This window comes from Chenopodium album, chromosome 24 (assembly GCF_948465745.1).
Source record: "Chenopodium album chromosome 24, dcCheAlbu1.1, whole genome shotgun sequence".
NCBI classification, from domain to species: Eukaryota; Viridiplantae; Streptophyta; class Magnoliopsida; order Caryophyllales; family Amaranthaceae; genus Chenopodium; species Chenopodium album.
In genome coordinates, this window is record NC_137857.1 from 34,301,819 (window position 1) to 34,320,893 (window position 19,075).

At 36.4% G+C, this 19,075-nt stretch overlaps 2 protein-coding genes across 3 annotated transcripts; one reads left to right on the forward strand and one right to left on the reverse strand.

Moving 5' to 3' along the window:
- Positions 1 to 2,738: 2,738 nt before the first annotated feature.
- LOC145611467 (beta-glucosidase 46-like) lies at positions 2,739 to 6,848 on the reverse strand. Of its 2 annotated transcripts, none has more exons than XM_081666799.1 (9): positions 6,793 to 6,848; positions 5,386 to 5,461; positions 5,173 to 5,247; positions 4,950 to 5,037; positions 4,530 to 4,782; positions 4,058 to 4,173; positions 3,712 to 3,967; positions 3,407 to 3,509; positions 2,739 to 3,306 (listed from the first exon to the last, which is right to left on the reverse strand). In XM_081666799.1, the coding sequence occupies exons 2-9, from the start codon at positions 5,444 to 5,446 to the stop codon at positions 3,224 to 3,226; spliced, it is 1,035 nt and encodes a 344-aa protein (XP_081522925.1). In that variant the 5' UTR covers positions 5,447 to 5,461; positions 6,793 to 6,848; the 3' UTR covers positions 2,739 to 3,223. The 2 variants fall into 2 exon arrangements, with proteins under 2 accessions (XP_081522925.1, XP_081522924.1); XM_081666798.1 differs by lacking the exon at positions 6,793 to 6,848 and adding an exon at positions 5,628 to 5,742.
- Positions 6,849 to 10,946: 4,098 nt separating this feature from the next.
- Positions 10,947 to 11,426, forward strand: LOC145610906 (uncharacterized). The gene has a single exon (XM_081666168.1). It carries the CDS (start codon positions 10,947 to 10,949, stop codon positions 11,424 to 11,426), a length of 480 nt encoding a protein of 159 aa, XP_081522294.1.
- The last annotated feature ends 7,649 nt before the right edge of the window (positions 11,427 to 19,075 follow it).

Below are 19,075 nucleotides of genomic sequence, written 5' to 3' on the forward strand. Positions count from 1 at the left end.
ATTTTGCAAATTGCAGTCATTTAAAAATTTTTTTTGCAAATTGCAACCCAAAAGCTCTTATAAATTGTAAATTGCAACCTGATTAACTTTTTCATCAGTTATCGTGTCAAAAATATTCGATTTAAGTTTTAGGGGCCATTTAAGATCTTAAGGATCCGAATTAAGCTCGGAATTAGCAAAAAACTAACGTAAGTGCCTCGTTTTGCGTAATAAAAATATACCGATTTGTTGAATGAGGCACTTAAGTTATTTTTTTGCTAATTCCGAACTCAATTATGTTCCTTTCGATCTTTTGGACAAAAATGGCCCCTAAACCCTTAATCGAATATTTTTTTGACACGTAAACCGATAAAAAAATTGAATCGGGCTGCAATTTACAATTTATGAAACCTTTTGGGCTGCAATTAGCAATTTTAACATGAACTTGATCATTAAATGAACTATACATGTCTTTAAAGACCATTCTGATGATGTAGTTAATAAGCTTTATTTGTCTACTTCATGTCAATGAGTGTATTGTATCATTGTATGTAATGTTAATTACTTATTGATTTAATTATGCAAATAAGTACACGTCTATATGATGATAATTGAGTTATATTTTACATCAATTGGTATAATTTTGTCAACACTAAATTACTAGCTATAAAATGACTCATCTCAAATTCAATTCAAGCGATTCAATTAGACATTTTGTACCTTACATATCCATATAGTTAATGTATGTATATAGTCCGAATATAGATTTGATATGTTAAAGTAGGGGTTTTTTTCCTTTTTGGTGGTGCAAGAGAAAGACAAATCCCCAAAGAGAAATAGAAGAGCAGAACAAAATGCAAGAAAGAAAAGGAAAAACAGCTAACTACATACTACCAAAGCTAGCAAAGTAGCTATAGTACTATGTTGGCACTTGGCAGCTCAGAAGCAACGGTATCTTCCTAGCCAAAGCAATACCACCCATTTCCTCCAATAAAATAGTATGAAGATCCTCTGAAGCCGCATCAAAGATCACTAGTTTTAAATTTTTTGAACAGTAAGAATAAAGAATTTCCTTTATAAAATATGGAAAATGATAAACATAATCCTTAGGGCTATGTATAAGATAATAAGGGGTCGTTTGGTTCATTAGGAAAGTGTAAATTCCCATGAAATTTCAATTTACGGGAAATAAATTCCATCATCAAAATCATGGGAATTCAACAAATTTGTTTGGTTAATAATGGAGGAAGTAAAGTCCCATGGGAATTTCAACTTACCAAGGGGGGAAGGTAAGTGAATTCCCATGTTTTGTGGGAAGTCAAAATTCCCATGAATTTCATTTTCTCCCTCTTGTTTGGTTGACACAAAAAAGTGAAACACTAACTTGCGCATGATTTTGTCATGAATTTTTGATTTAGTTTTATTTTGAAAAGTATATTAAATGCTTATACATACCCATAAGAATTACATATATCATTACCTATAAAATATAACCAAACGACACTTTCCCAAAATTAGCAGAGCTATTTGCATTATGTGATTTTATCGGGCCATGAACTATCTTTTTTTTTTTTGTATGGCTTTTCCTAGGATTATTGGGCCATCTTTTTGCACAAAACCAAGATACCTATATCCCTGGGCTTGGGCTGAGTGTCTTTTCTTTTTAATAAATAAAAAATAATGATGAGAAATTGGCTTCGTTGTTGAATAAGACATTTGGGTAAATCTCTTCAAAAAAAAAAAAAAAAAAAAAAAAAAAAAAAAAGACATTTGGGTAAACTAATTTTCTCTCATCAGTCGTCACTCTATCTAACCAAAAACTAAAAAGCAATTGATATTCAGTAAGGCAAAGAGACAAAGGATCATAAAAAAAGAAAAAAAAGAAAAAATAAATAAATAAATAAATAAAATAAAATAAAATAAAAAGAAAAAAAATAAAGAAAAGAAAAGAAAAGATAAATGTTCATATATGTTCATAGACACAAGAAACTCAAGTATTGGAAGAAAATAAAATTCCCTTTAGACTTCTCTTAGCTTTCCTCTTATTTATGTAGTTTCTCTTAAGCACTCTTCTATAAATTGACAATTTGTCATCAAATGAGCATGCTTTATGCAAATCGATAAATGCAAGTTTGGATCGTCACAATTTACGATAATACATATTATCAATGTTTTAAGATAACTTGTCCATATTACAAATTGTGCAAAATATACATCAGATTGTTAAAAACATTTGCTAAACTCTCACCACTTAGGGCCTGTTCTCTTATGTTGAAATTCAGTTCAGTTCAGCTCAATTCAGTTCAGTTCAGCTCCTAATTTTCTTCTCTTATAAAATATTCATTTCAGTTTAGTTCAGTTCAGCTAAGTTCAATTCAGTTCAGCTGAGTTCAATTCAGTTCAGTTCAGTTGAGTTGAGTTCAGTTCAGTTCAGTTGATGAGAACAGACCCTAATTCTGTAAATCAATACAGTGTAGTATAGATTGCACTAGAAAAATATTAAATGTAAAGAGAGTTTTAAACTTTTCGCTTTGTATACTCAAAAGATTAGGTTATAAATTTGATCAAATTTGTAATACTGCCTAAAGTATGACATCCTATCCTCCATTTCTTATTGTATACTCGTATTTCATATTGCAAACAATAAATAAGAAACGAACATTTAATAAATAAGAAACGAACATTTAATAAATCCTTATCAATGTTTCATCAATTGTATTTTACTCCGTATTCCGTATTATACTATTATTGGTTTGAAATATACTTTCCATATTATATTTTTTGAAGTAAAAATAATTAAAAAAAAATATTCGAGAAAAGTAGAATCTTGGTTTTCCTTTTCCCCCCTTTCATTCATTCATACTCTCTCTATCTTACACTTCCCTTCTTTCTCTCTCCTGTCACAATGGTGGTTCGATGGCGAGCAAGAAACCTCATCAATGTAAGATGATGAGAGTTTGAACCAAAACCCTAACCCTAACCCTAAATTTTCTCAATTAATTTCTCAATTTGGGGTTTTTTCTCATCGACAAATTCGTTCCACCACCGCAGCTTAAACCTCATGCCGAGCGACGTCGTTCCGAAGCCGGCAGCTCCGTCGCCGATTCTTGATCGATTTCGGTTTCTTCTCAGTGAAAGAGAAGCCCAATTTAGGGTTTCCGAAGATGATGAAGATGAACTCGTTTGTATTCCGCCGCCTTCTATGGCGGAGATTGTCACTTTTTACGAGGATGTTTTGTCGGAATTAACGTATTAGTAGCTCCACTCTCTTGGAATCATTGAGTAGCTCTGTGACATTAGTACTTGAATTGCTTTCTTGAACAAACCCTGTCAGATGGAATTTTGTTATGCATTAGTAAGGAATTGATTAAGACACAAAAATGCACTGGAATGGCTCTTCAAACTCCTACGATCTTCACCAGCTTACCGTTTTCTGTTATGAACATGGGTGTATTATTGTATCTATCCTTCACATAGGTAACCATTTTTTCCATTCCTTGTGGGTGGATGTACAGCCAATCCATTGCTGTCTGTATCATGAAAACACAATGATATAGTCACCCGAGAGAATAAGATACATAGTATGTTAAGATCTACAACCTATCGGCTCTTTGTTTTGAATTGAATTTGTTACCCTTATGTGAGCTTATGACAATCTGTTGGCTCTTATCTGCAATCCAATCTAAGTAGAAAAAAAAAAAAAAAAGGTTTTGATTTGCAAAGATTGCTTACTGGTTCGCCGATGGGAATGCCTTCTTTATATGGAGTTCTCAGGTATGCACCTTCTGTCCAGGTAACTCCTGATCCAGGTTTACAGCTTGTGAAGATGCAGTCCTGGGCGTAAAAACTAGTGTAGTGATTGATGCCAATGAAATCAAGTGCTTTATATAGTATCCTCTTCTCGTTCTTTGAAAATTTTGGTAAATTTGGTCCTAGAATCTTTCTCATCTCTGCTGGGTATTCTCCAAACATCATTGGATCTAAAAACCTGCACAAAATAGCACTTACCATTTAGTCCTTTTTCTCAATATATGTAAGAGTAATTTGATCTATGACAGAGAGGAGGTGATTACAATACCAATTCATGAAGAAAGACTGAGCTCTTTCAGCTGCAAACTTGTCCAATGGCGAGTTGCTGATAGGTTCAAACCATATGGCACTAACAACAAGCCCAATGATACCTCCTTGTTTTTCCTGCTTGTTTTACAATTATCATTATCAATCACATTTTCGTAAATTTTTTTTTTTTCAAACTAAAGCAAATAATACATCATACTCCATAGCAGGTTTGTTAGCTTTCTTGTAACTTTTTGAGTATTAAGTTATAGGAATACTTTCCTGTTTTCTGATGTTAAATTCATGCTTAACCTGACCAGTATATGTATCGTTGATTTTAAGTTCAATATGCAGCTAGTATGTGTTCGACTGTTAAAATCTGAGAACCAAAACATTGAAAGTTACTTGTACCAATCCTCCTAGTAGTACTCAGCAGTTCAATTACAACAAGTTCATATACTGATAAAGCAGGTACAGATTCTTGTGCATACTACCTGGTATTTGGTTCTGTACAGGCTTACAGCAGCCGCATGAGCAAGGATAACATTGTGAGCTGCGATGAAGGGTTCCTTCTCGGAATCTCCTTTTGAACAGTTTCCAAATAAGCCTGAACACCGGTTTGGTGGGTATGCACCAGTACGGTACCCAAATATAATATTAACATTCGGCTCATTGAAGGTGACCCAGTATTTTACCCTGTCCCCAAAGTATTTGAAGCAGATATCTGCATAATATGCAAAATCCTTCCTGCAAGTATCAATTCTTCAGTACTCTTCTCATTTCAAAGCACTTGTGGATTCTGAACTTATTCAGTGTTTTTAAATTATAGTGAAAACTGATTTCACTATAATTTAAAAACACTGAACTTATTCTGAACTTATGCATAATTGGTTTCATGCTTCATATGTGCTTACTGTATTTCAGAGCTAAGCAATCCGCCATATCTGTCCTCGAGCTCTTGAGGGATGTCATAGTGGCTCAGTGTCACAAAAGGCTGAATCCCTGCTCATATAGAAATTAAAAAAAATAAAACTTCGATGAGTTTACTTAAAATGTTTGTTACAGTAAGACAGATAATTTTTTCTGTTGAATCTCAAAGGCTGAAAGCATGTTCTGTTTTCGTAACTTAGAACAAACCTTTAGCAAGTAGAGTGTCAATGAGCAGGTTATAAAATCTGATGCCTGCTAAATTGATGACTCCATATCTTCCTTCTGTTACGTAAATTGAGTGACAGTGAGCAGATTTAGAAAATTAGAACTACCTGTTAGCTGTTTTATGTATAGAGGATAAACTGAACGAACTTTGTGTTCTTTTTTATAGTGTAATGGCTATTGTAAACATGAGCTTACTTGCTAAAATTCTAGCCCATGATATCGAGAAACGATAACTGTTGAGTCCAAGATCAGCCATCAGCTCTACATCTTCCTGTTTCACCAAGGTGAATATTGATTAGCTAGATACTATTGTTATTGTCAACATTGAAATGAATAAAGAATGTGCAAAAACTAATTTGAGACGAGGGAGTATTATGTCTAATAACCATGCTAGAAATCAAAGGACCATACTATCGAAAAAAACTTTGTCTACTTACCAGATAAACTACCCACTATAAATACTGATAGTGGAATCCAACTCGATATGATTAATAATATTTTTATAGTGTATTAGTGGATAGATGTTTGCATTGCTCCATATGAACATTCCTAGCTCATATACTCCCCCTTTGTTTTCTAAAAGTGATATTTATTTTAAAGCGACATTGATTACCATTTTTTTTTTCTTGACATCAACATTTTCATCATGTACTCGTAATTAGTATAGTTTGTTGTTTATTTTGGTGCCTTTTTTGTGGATGGACCAAGCATGAGATGATGAAAGTATGGTCCCAAAACTAACTAAATTTGGCAGCATGCTTATGTACGTTTATCTGGGGTGTCGACTGTCCAATATAAAAGTCAATTTATACTTCTTATATTGTTAGACAAAAGGGCAAAGAAGCACACGTTTCATGCATACACTTTCGCTTTCTTCTTTTAACAAGAGTATTATACACATTTTCTTTGAATAATACTAAAGATAACTCACTCACATAAAAAATAAAAATAAATTAAAAAAACCTAGAAAATTTGAGTCAAATAATATAACCTCACGAATTTAGTTGGTTTATTCACAAAGTCTTATATGTAGCTGGTCATACCAAGTGGCAGGGGTTACTTCATTAGTTTAATAGGGGTTACTTGGTCAGTGTTATAGGGTAACTTGGTTAGTGTTATAGGGGTTACTCAGTCAGTGTTATAGGGGTTACTTGCTACTTTGTTATAAATTTTGAATATGAATTTAATTGGTTTAATTACTTTGATGTTGTGACCCCAAAATAATTGTATGTACGATTATATTATTTTTTTAGTAAATATTACTCACATTGAGAATTTTTAGTAAATAATTTTATGTACGATTGTATTATTTTTTTAATTTTTTGAAAACAAACTTATTATAATCTTATCTTACACATCAATAATGGTACGTCTCTTGGCTTGTATGAATTAATAAAATGAAGTTATTTTTATTGATCTAGGGCCTGTTCTCTTTATATTATTGTCAATTCACTTCAGCTCTAATAAGTTCAGTTCAATTCTTATCTTAATTTCTTTCTCTCATAAAACATTTAGTTCAGTTTAACTCAGGTCAGTTCAGTTCATCTCGGTTCAGTCCATCTCGGTTCAGTCAATCAAAACATGACCTTAGCGATGTTTTACCAGATATCGGTGGTAGTGATCAGTTGCAACATCTCCATTGCTCTTGTCTAATATCCCTCCTGTCCAAGAGACGAATAAATGCAACGTTTATGAGAAAATCTTTTTGTAAAACAAAGAAACAAGAGTAGGTTTTATAAGAAGAGGATTGTAAGAAACATTGATTTACTGTCAAATTCAATACTAGTACCAAAAATTTATTTTAATGTCCTTATCGACCATTTTACACACGCTTTTACAAAAACGCTAATACTATTAGTAATTCAAACCAACGAAGACGGTCTTTGGTTGCATCCATGTCAATGTAAAAAAATTGTACAATTAATGTCAAAATCTAGGGCTTTATTCAAAATTTTAATTAGCATAGATTTGGAAATTGCTTATCCAAATATTATTGTCAAAGCATGAAATAATTAATATCAGCTCATTTTCCATATTTTATGTTACGAGTCCCATCAGTACAAGTATATGTCGTTCTCTTAATCAAAATATAAGAAATCCTCAAATGATATTTCTAGTCACAAATTATGTTTCAATTCTTTCAAACTTTCAATATGTCGAAGGCACCACCAAATAAAGTGAAACTAGATTGTTCGGGCAATCATACTCGTAAGGCCAGTACTATGAGGGCCCAACCTGGGCCCATGAAGCACCAGAAGAAAAAGATATAAAAATAAATCTTTAATTTTCCTATGCATCACAATTCTAAATAAAATACAACTTTTATTTCACATTTTTTTTTCTTTTGTTTTTACAAAGATTTCATGATTTCATTTAAGATTTATATATGGCTGGCTATACATAGTGACCAAGGTTACTCGGTCAGAGATTGTTCGGCCAGTTTTTTTTTTTTTTTTTTTTTTTTTTTTTTTTTTTTGACGAGACCAAATAAGGTATAATTGGTTGGAAATTCACCTTATACAAGATCATACTCGTAACTTCGTAAGGCCAGTACTATAAGGGCCCAACCTGGGCCCATAAAGTATTATACGAGTACCTAAAGAAAAGATATCTTAGAAATAAATCTTTATTTTTCCTATGCATCACAATTCTAAATAAAATACTACTTTAATTTCACAATTTTTTTATTTTTTTGTTTTTACAAAGATTTTATTAAGTTATATATGTGACTGGCCATACTTAGTGGCTAGGGTTACTCGGTCAGAGATTGCCTCGGCCAGTATTTTTATTTTTTTGACGAGACCAAATAAGATGTAATCGGTTGGAGATTCACCTTATAACAAGATATAATTACAAGGTTAAGCGGACTCAAACCCACCCAACTGTGGTACTTAAAAGTAATGATCTCTACCCTTTTCCTCTATTTCAAGTGTCTAGTTTGCAATTACAAGTTCGTTCTCTTTACTTTAAAAAAAATATTAAGAAACATTCTCAAGTAATTTGTATACAATATTATTTACCTGACTTGTGAGTGAAAGTATCCCAATTGTTGAGCCCTTTACCATCAACTAAGTATGCACCTTCATACTGAAATTGAATGGAAAAAGTAAACATTATATTTATCTTGAAAAGACGGTGAAATATAATATTCATGCATCAATAATAAGGGCATGCATGTTAAGTATTACTTCGGGAAATGAGTTTAATGAGAATCGAACCCTTAAAGAGTACTCGTACTCATATATATATAATATATTCAAGGTGACCAGTCAAAGGTAACTGAACTCGAGTCGAGCTAACCAAGCAATTTGAATCAAACCAAAATAAAAGGAAAAATCTTGAAAAGGCAATAATAAATTTTGAGAAATGAAATACAAACCTGATATGCAGAAGAAGCAGTACCAAAGAGAAAGTTTGAAGGAAGTGTAAATGAAGAAGGTGATCCACCATCATTATCATTCTTTGGAAGATTATTAAGGAAAGTGGGATAATTAGTGTTGGGCCCGTATTGCAATACGACCCATAACATTTAGGGCATCAGTTCAAGATCAATGGTTCAGCAAAAATAGGCAAAACGGCTTGACTGAAGTAAACAAGGAAAGCACCATCATACGTATCAATCAAGAGGATACTTGCCAAAGATACACCTACAGAACAGGGAAGAAGATAAATCAAGAAGATCTTCTTCGTTTTGAATATATTCTGAAGATATTTGTAAACCCTAGAGATCCCTAGGTATAAATAAGTGTAATTAGACATTTTCAGCATTCATGTACGCATTAATACTCTAAATACAATAGAATTATTCATCATTTATCTACGGAGCTTCATCCCTACTGAGGAAGGAGGCTAGTCCTTATTCAGTATTGTATTTCTTACTCTTCTCGTTATTGAATTCATTCCGTTTACTTATTGTTATTTCATTGCTTATTTGTTACTTTATCATTGTTCTATTGTTATTTTATATGCCTTTGGTAGTATGATTGTTATTACCCCTCAAACCTAGCAGATTCTCATATGTCCTTGTTGAGATTTGCCTAAACAATTTGGCGCCCACCGTGGGGCTGATAATCAATCAACCTACCAATTCATCAAAAAGAAACCAAAACCCATACAGACACCATGTCTGGGCACCAAGTACCCTTTACAATAGCTGAAATCAATGAGGGAATGAACGCATTCCGTCAAACCCTTGACCAACAAAAAAGCCAAATTGAAACACTGTTAGCCCAAAAAGTCCAAACTGAAGCCAAGCTTACCAGCCTCACCAAGCAAAATGAAGCCCTCCGCAACCAAATACAATCAGTCGCTTCCAAAACCATTAATACCAGGAAGAACACAGAAAGTGTAGCCATGCAGCTTGACATGTCAGGTGTCTTTCATACCCCTAACGGAGAAAAAGGATATAACTCTAGGGAAACAATCCTAGATCTGGACTGTATGAATGCAGGAACCCAAAAGCAGGGTAGTCAAGAAGGATCTGAGGAAGGAAAGATAGAAAAGGTGGTCAAGGAGTATCTCAAAGCAATTGAAGCCAAGATCGCCAAGATCCCTGGAATGCCAAAACCCATGGAGGAAGAAGCATCAGACGGCTATATAGAATCCCCTTTCTCAGAAGAAATCGCCATGGTGGAAGTGCCAAAGAGGTTCAGCACACCCAATATGGCCATGTACGATGGAACAACAGACCCTGATGAGCACGTGTCCTTGTACAAACAGAAGATGATGACCAGTTCAATCCCTAGAGACATCAGAGAGGCCATCATGTGCAAAGGCTTTGGAGCCACATTATCAGGTCCAGCTTTAACTTGGTTCATTAATTTAGATAATGGGACAATTCGATCTTTTGCAGGAATGGTGAACTTATTCAAGATCCAGTTCGCTAGCAGCAGGAAGATAGAAAAACAGTCGTCAGATCTGTACCGTATTGTGCAAAGACGCGGTGAATCCTTGAGAGATTACCTTAACAGGTTCAACAGGGAAAAGATTGGAATACACAAGTGCGATGCTCCCACAACTATTGAAGCATTCAGAAGAGGATTGCTAGATCACAGTGAGCTCTACAAGGAACTGACCAAATACCCATGCACAACCTTTGAAGATGTACAAGCTAAGGCAATGGCTCAAGTCAGATTCGAAGAAGATGCATATGCAAGAAAGACTCCAGAGCTCAGAAAGGATGAGGATCGTCCCTCAAGAAGGAATAACAACTTCCCCAGGAGAGATCATCGATTCAAGCCGTATCAACGTCCCCGTTTTGATGAAGGATCAATCAATGCTGTTGAAGGAGAATTCTCTGATTGGAGAGAAGATCCTGAGCTCCCACCAAAGTTGCACGAGTATTGCTTCAACGTCAACCCTGCAGGAGTAATAAGAACCTTGAACAAGATGGGAGATACTGTTCAGTGGCCAAGAAGGAGTGATAGGCCTGGAGAGAAAAAGGATCCATCAAGATGGTGTGATTTTCACTCAGATATAGGTCACACTACTGACGAATGTGTCGCGCTCAGAAAGGAAGTTGCATACCTATTAAAGAAAGGCTACCTCAAAGAACTCCTGTCAGATAGATCTAAAGCTGCAGGGAAGGATAGAGAATCCAAGCAAGGAGGACCTCCACCCCCACCTCCAATTGTCAAAACCATCTGTTTCATATCAGGAGGGTCAGAAGTATGCGGCCTAACATATTCAGCAGGGAAACGACACGCAAAAGAAAGCAACCAGACAAGAGGGAAAAATCGAAGATAGACATCCCTATCATGTTTGAAGAAAGTGACGCAGTGGAAGGTCATCATGACGGCTTAGTAATCTCACTCCCGGTTGGAAACTGCATGATCAAGCGAATCCTAATTGATAATGGAAGTTCTGCAAACATCATCATGCTGGATACCCTGAAGCACATGAACATAGATGAGAAGAACATCGTTAACAAGTCAACAATGTTAGTGGGATTCAGTGGGGAAACCAAGAAGACAAGTGGAGAGATTACATTGGCAACGTACGCAAAAGGGATCAACCTACAAGTCAAATTCTTAGTGATCGACACCTTGTCCTCATACAATATGATTTTGGGGAGACCTTGGATACACGAGATGAAAGCCATCCCTTCTACGTACCATCAGGTCATCAAGTTTCCTACTAGGTGGGGAATTCAAGAAATCAGAGGAGACCCCAGGGAAGCTAAAGAATGCTACAAGATAGCACTAAAAGCAACATCTGCAGAAAAGAGTTCAGCATAGCAATCAGAGAATCAGCTGGGCCAAGAAAAGTTGAGCATATCAGAAGAACAAGAAGCTACTGAAGTCCAGCTGAATCCCTTACATCCAGATCAGAAAGTCAGAATAGGATCAAAGCTCAGAACGGAACTCAAACAACAAATTTACGACTTCCTAGAAGAAGAGAAGGACGTGTTTGCTTGGACACACGAAGACATGAAAGGTATTCCCCTAGAGGTCATCACTCACAAGCTAAACGTAGACCCAATGCACACACTAGTGAAACAAAAAAGGAGAAAATTCGCGCCAGAAAGAAACAAGATTATCAACGAAGAAATTCAAAACTTATTGAAGACAGGAAAAATCAGAGAAGTAAAGTATCCAGAGTGGCTTGCCAACGTGGTAGTAGTAAGGAAAAAGAATGGGAAATGGCGAATCTGCATAGACTTCACAGACATAAACAAGGCTTGCCCAAAGGACCCATTCCCGTTACCTCATATTGATGCCATGGTGGATGCTACAGCAGGACACGAGTTGTTATCCTTTATGGACGCCTACAGTGGTTACAACCAGATCCTCATGCATAGGGACGACCAAGAAAAGACAGCCTTCATCACAAGTCAAGGAATATATTGCTACAAGGTAATGCCTTTCGGATTGAAGAACGCAGGAGCGACGTACCAAAGGTTGGTAAATAAGATGTTTGAAAAGCAAATCGGGAGCACGATGGAAGTCTACATAGATGACATGGTAGTGAAATCCAAGAAGGCAGAAGATCACGTTAGAGACCTCAGAGAAGCATTCACCATCCTAAAGCAATACGGTATGAAGTTAAACCCCACAAAGTGCACATTCGGAGTACAGTCAGGAAAATTTTTAGGATACATGGTTACGCAAAGAGGAATAGAAGCCAGTCCAGAACAAGTCAAAGCTATTCTAGACTTAGAACGACCAAAGTCCAAAAAGGATGTACAGAGCCTAACAGGAAAAATCGCGGCACTAAATAGGTTCATCTCAAAGTCCTCAGAAAAGAACAGAGCCTTCTACGAGGTATTGAAAAAGAACAAGGAGTTCAAATGGGAACAAGAGCACGATGAAGCATTCCAGAAACTCAAAGAATACTTAGCCAACCCGCTGATTCTCTCCAAACCCAAAGAAGGAGAACCGCTCCAACTATACCTTGCAGTATCTGAAGGGACGATCAGCGCAGTCCTTACAAGAGAGGAAGAAAAGGAACAATTTCCAATCTACTACATCAGTAAGACCCCACTCAGTGCGGAAACAAGATACGCCTCACTGGAGAATATCATTCTAGCCTTGTTCATTGCTTCAGTAAAGTTACGTCCATACTTCGAAAGCCATACCATACAAGTACGGACCAACTATCCTATCAGAGCCATCATGAGAAAACCAGAAATGTCAGGAAGAATGGAAAAATGGGCCCTACATCTGAGCAGGTATGATATACAGTACGAGCCCAGGACGGCGGTCAAGTCTCAAGCTTTAGCAGATTTTGTAGCAGACTTCAGTCCTACACTTGAAGAAGAAGCACAAAAAGAAGTACTAGCCTTACAGGAACCAAAAGCTACACAAAAATGGATACTCCATACAGATGGTGCAGCAAACATACGAGGAGTGGGCTTGGGAGTAGTACTGACATCACCCCAAGGAGACAAGATAGCACAGGCGATAAGGTGTAACTTCAAGGCTACCAATAATGAAGCCGAATATGAAGCACTCATTACAGGATTAACCGTCGCAAGAGACATGAAGGTACAACACTTGGAAGTAATTTCCGATTCCTTACTCATGGTGAACCAAATCAACGGACAGTATGCAGCAAAAGACGCCAGAATGATTGCTTACCTAGAAGTCACGAAGAAACTCATCAAGGAATTCAAGGAGTTCAAGATAGAACAAGTACCCCGAAACTTGAACACCGAAGCAGATGCATTGGAAAATCTAGGGTCAAACATCAATCCAGAAGAATTTGGAACAATCCCATTAGTACATGTCCTCTCACCAGCCATAGAGAAAGGATCAACTATGAGTGTCTGCGAAACTCAAATAGGCCCTACAGAAGAAGAAGACAATAATTGGATAACACCCCTGAAAGAATATCTCCTAGGCAACACGAAACCAACAGGGAAGGTCGCAGCTCAAGCATTCGCCCAGAAAGCTTCCAAGTACTGTCTAATCAGCAATGTACTCTTCAAGAAATCTACAGCAGGACCTTTTTTAAGATGTCTAGAGAGAAAAGAAGCTCAACAAGTCTTACAATCTTTACACAGCGGAGAATGTGGAAACCACTCCGGAGGGAGAAATTTGGCCAACAGGGCACTCAGAATGGGATATTACTGGCCCAGTATGAGAAAGGACGCAGTTGAGTTCTCCAGGAAATGCTTAGCATGCCAAAAACATGCGCCTTTGACACACAAGCCATTAGAAGAGTTACATCCAACATTGACACCATGGCCATTTATGAAGTGGGGAATGGATATAGTAAAATTACCACCATCATCAGGACAGAGAGTGTACTTCTTAGCAATGACAGACTACTTTTCCAAATGGATTGAAGCAGAAGCGTACAAAGAGATCAAAGATAAACACGTCATTTCGTTTATAAAGAGGAACATTCTAAGCAGATTCGGAGTGCCAGCAGAGATCATTACAGACAACGGGTCTCAATTCATCAGCAACAAAACACTAGGCGAAAAATAGGGTTGGCCACCGGTTCAAAACCCCCCTTTGCCACCGGTTTTGAACCGCTGGCCAGTGGGGGGTTGGCAAAACCTAGCACAAAAGGCCACCGGTTCAAAACCGGTGGCAAAAACTAGTATTGCCACCGGTTAACCGATGGCAAAACCCTTCCCGGTTTTTTTTTTGTAATGGTTATTGGCACCGGTTCCTGCTCAAAACCGGTGCCTTTAATGGCCAAAAAAAATAAAAAAAAAAAATTTTTTTTTTTGCATTTTTTTCACTTAAATTGATGTATAAACACTAATATATATATACTTACATATTTTTATAAATAAGCTGCTGTAATATTACAATTTTCGTCCAAAAAATAAAATAAATAAAATACAAAGTTACACGGCAGTAAAGAAGCAGCAGCAACACAGATTCAGCAGCAACACGGCATGACAGATTTACATCAGCAGCAGCAGCCTTACTAGGCTGTAGCTGCACCAGAACAATCAGAAATTGCAATTAGAAATTAACAATGAATAAAAAACAAAATTGAAACTAAACCTGTAATATTCTTGAGAAATAATGTGGGATGGGACCAAGATAATAATCTTTAAATTAGCTAATCAGAGATGGCAACAAGAACTAATACTCTTCAACAAATGTCTACTAATCAATCCAATAATGTCCACATCATAACATTTGCTGGACCATGTTTCATATATAAACCATTACATTTGTATTAAAAGCATGTGGTCATACCGTCATACCACCATACAGATATATTTCGATAGTTGTGAAACAATAAGCAACATGGGTTAGCAAGATAATTAATTCCCCATTAATATGATCAAGCACACCTTAAGTTGAACTGTTCACACATATTCCATGTCAAAACAGGAGTGTGATCAAGCTCTACACTATGAAACCTAGAGTAACTCACTTCCATTATGCCTATTAGAAGATATAAACCATGTTTTGCCTTGTCATTACCTAGTATGACAAGGCAAAGAGGAATGTGACAGACAGATCAGAGACATCGATACAGCATAACGTGTTGACTGTGTACATAGTTATTATACTACCAACCTTCAATCACAATAAACAAGGAAATATCTTATCACCTGACTATAGCAAAGTTAGAAACTCTATAGATGCTATTGGAAAAGAATCATTGATACATTACAAGCACAAGACAGAAGCAGCAGCAACATGGTAGCACATATACAGCAGCAACACAGAAGCAGCACCCTGCGAGGCAGCAGCAGCTGCAGGCCTGCAGCAGCAGATGCACCAGAACAATCAGACATTGCAATCACAAATTAACAATGAAATAAAATTAAGAAACAAAATTGAAACTAAACCTGTCCTTATTAAGCACACGCCTCAGAAATTACTTTTCCTGCAAAGAAGAAAAACACAAAAAAAGAGACCAATAAGAATAGCACCAAATAAAATGTAAGATTAGTGATAGAATCTATTTTCTTTCTCTACTTAAACTCTTCAACAACTAATTGAATAAAAAAACACTGATATTTTTGATTACTATGGAATCAATCCACAATAGGTGAAGCATAGATATACACTTATGAAACAAATCACAAAAAAAAAAAAAAAAAAAAAAAAGAAAGAAAGAAAAAAGAAAAACAGATCAGGCAATAATAAAAGAACTGCACTCAGAATTCACAAAATATGCACTTACAAATATCACAATACAAACATAAATGATAGTTATCAAATAAGCACTTCCAATTCGAAAAACCAAAAGTATTACAATTTCAACAAACACGATCACAGTTGCACCAAATCAAAAGCTAAACAAAAAGCAACAATAATCTAAATCATATCAGATATCACATATTTAAAAATGAAATTACATTAAAAGGTTAAATAAAAACTTACATTCCACCAAGTCCTCCAATAACCTCCGAACTAATTGGATGAAATGGAAACTCGCAAATTCCAACCTTAAAACACCAACCATTCAATAATTTAACAGATACTCAATCATAATAACAATAATAAAAAAAAAAAAATAAATAAAAAAAAAAAAAAGCAAAATCTAATTCTAATTCAATCCTTTACGAAAATCCATCTAAAATAAAATTAACAAGAGCAGTAATTTATAACCTTAACACCAATTTGAACATTTGAACCCTTTATGTATATGGTGTGGACAAGAAATAAGACCTTAAATATATGAGCAGTAATTAATAAGAAAATAAACCCAGAAGCAGCAGCTCTTATCTCGTCCAATTTGAACTCGGTTGAGACACACTTTCATCTTTCCCTCCGTTTTCTACAATCACCCAGAAATAAAAAACATATAAGCATCAAAACCCATCAAAGATTAAACTACAAACAGTTAAACAACATCCACAAACCCAATCTTTGATCTCAAAACATAGTAGACCATAACTCCTCCTGGATCAGATCCAACAACTAAAACCCAATCAAACCCATAATCCCCTTTAATTCCGATTCCAATTTAATCCCATTCATGTAACTTACTATTATTAGCTAACAAGATGGACAAAATCGAACTCAAAATCAAACATCACATACAAACTCAAACCCAAACACAGCAACCATATCACAAAATCCAAAATATAACCTTATAACTCAATGAAATCGAAATCAAAATCAAAATTCATATTATCAGCTGTAAATACCCCCAAAAAAAACCCACTAAACAATCAAAAACACCCAGAAAAATGCTATAAAAAATCGAAACATGTCTGTCACACATTAACACAACAACCTAGTCAATTCCAAATCAATTCAAACAAAAAAAAAATCAGAATTTCAGTAAATTGAAGCCTGATCAAACCAGTCATCATCATCATTTCTAATATTAGGGTTTGTACATTCCGATTGATGATTCGACAAATTCATAGCTGAAAATTCGAATCAAGAGTTCTTTCACTTCCCATTCATTCGAATTCAATTCCCATACATATAAATTACAATAATTATCAAAACAAGAGGGACAAAATCAAATTCAAAATCAAACATCACATACAAATCTAAACTCAAAAACAACGACCAAATCATACAATCAAAAATTAAAACCCAAAAACTCAAAAAAATCGAAACCCTAACCTAAATTATACAAAATTAACAAAACAAAGGAGGGTTAAACCTTGTGAGGAGCAGCGTCGCCATTAGAGATCTAGGCATCGTTCTCCTGGTTTTTTAAGGGCTTATGCCATTAGTGACGGCTGCGGTGGTGGTGGCGGAAAGCTAGGAGGAAGAGAGAGGAGGGTTGCGTTGGTGGTGACTGCGGTGGGAAGCTAGGATAGAGAGAGAGGAGGGTTACGCTGGTGGTGGCTGCGGTGGAGCAAGAAGAGAGAGGAGACGGAGAGTTCGAGAGGAGAGAGAGCGTGTGAGTTTGAGATAGAGAGGGAAGAGTGAGGAGAGAGAGCGTGTTATAATTTTAGGGAATATTGGGAAAAGGCCACCGGTTAACCGGTGGCCTATTAAACCTGTTTTATTTTTGTGGTCTACGCTTTTATTTTTGGCACGGGTTTTTAATAACCGGTGCGCATTTGTCGGTGCCCTTTTACATTTTTCTACTAGTGAAACCACCAAGTTCTGTAAGGAATGGAACATCTCTCTTATCACATCTACACCAAGATACCCACAAGCGAATGGGCAAGCAGAGTCAAGCAACAAAGTCCTCATAGCCAACATGAAGAAAAGGCTGGAAGGAGCCAAAGGGAAGTGGGCAGACGAACTACCCAACATACTGTGGGCAGACAGAACAACCCCTAAAGGCGCTACAGGACATACCCCTTTCTCACTGGTATACGGATGTGAAGCAGTGATCCCGACAGAGGTAGAAGTACCAACAGCAAGGTACGGGCTGATGACAGAAGAAAGAAATCAAGCAGAACTGATTCACAATTTAGACACAGTAGAGGAGCTAAGGGGAGATGCACAAATGAGAATGGCAGCATACCAACAGGAAGTAGCAAGATCCTTCAACAAGAACGTTAGAGTCAAAACCTTCAAGCTAGGAGATTGGGTCCTCAGAAAGGTATACGAAAACACCAAGGAAGTCAACGCAGGAAAGCTAGCACCCAACTGGGAAGGACCTTACGAAATCACTAAGGTAGTAGGAAATGGAGCATACAGACTCAGGAATGCAGAAGGGAAAGAAGTACAACGAAGCTGGAATGCAACACATTTAAAACTATATCATTTCTGAAGAAGGTACGCAATCACTACCCCTATTTTGTCTTTTAAATTACAAAAAAAAGAGAAAACACAAAAAAAATCAGAAAACAGAAAAACACAAAAATCTCCAACAGCCAGATTCAGCACGAAAGGTATTCATCTATCCTTATCTTTTGTCAATTTACTTTATGATCATTACGAGTACTGACTTTGGCATCGGAGGGCCGTTGGGGAAACCCACGGCCACCCCTCACCTTCTTCTATTTTGCAAGGATACAACAAGTCCCTTCACTACAAAGACAAGGCATTCCTGCAAGGAACAGACATATCACCCTCATAGAACTTACAAACACATGTAAGTGCAATACAACTGTAATACAACAGTAATGCATTCGTGATACAATTGTAAACATACCACACTACGCAGAAACAAGAATCGCACAACAAGAAAGACAGAAATACTTAAATTGCATTTCAACAAAGTTAAACAAAGCATCCAGCTACAAACACGTAGCACAAAAGAAGAACAAATTATCCAAACTGCACTAAGGCAGTAAACAAAAACAGCATCCAAAGTTGTACATTTTTTTTAAAAAAGAAGGTGACGCAGCACCAGCTAAACTAATTCTCTCCCATATTGTCAGCAGGGACCACCTCTTCAGCTACAGGCCTCATAACCTCTGGGGCATCCTTGACTTCTTCGTTGTGAGGAGAATTCACCTCCTCATCAGCAAAGCTCAACAATAGGGTACCAGGAGCAGCAGTCCCTTCAGGAAACGTCCTCTCAAAAGAAGCCTTATCACCAT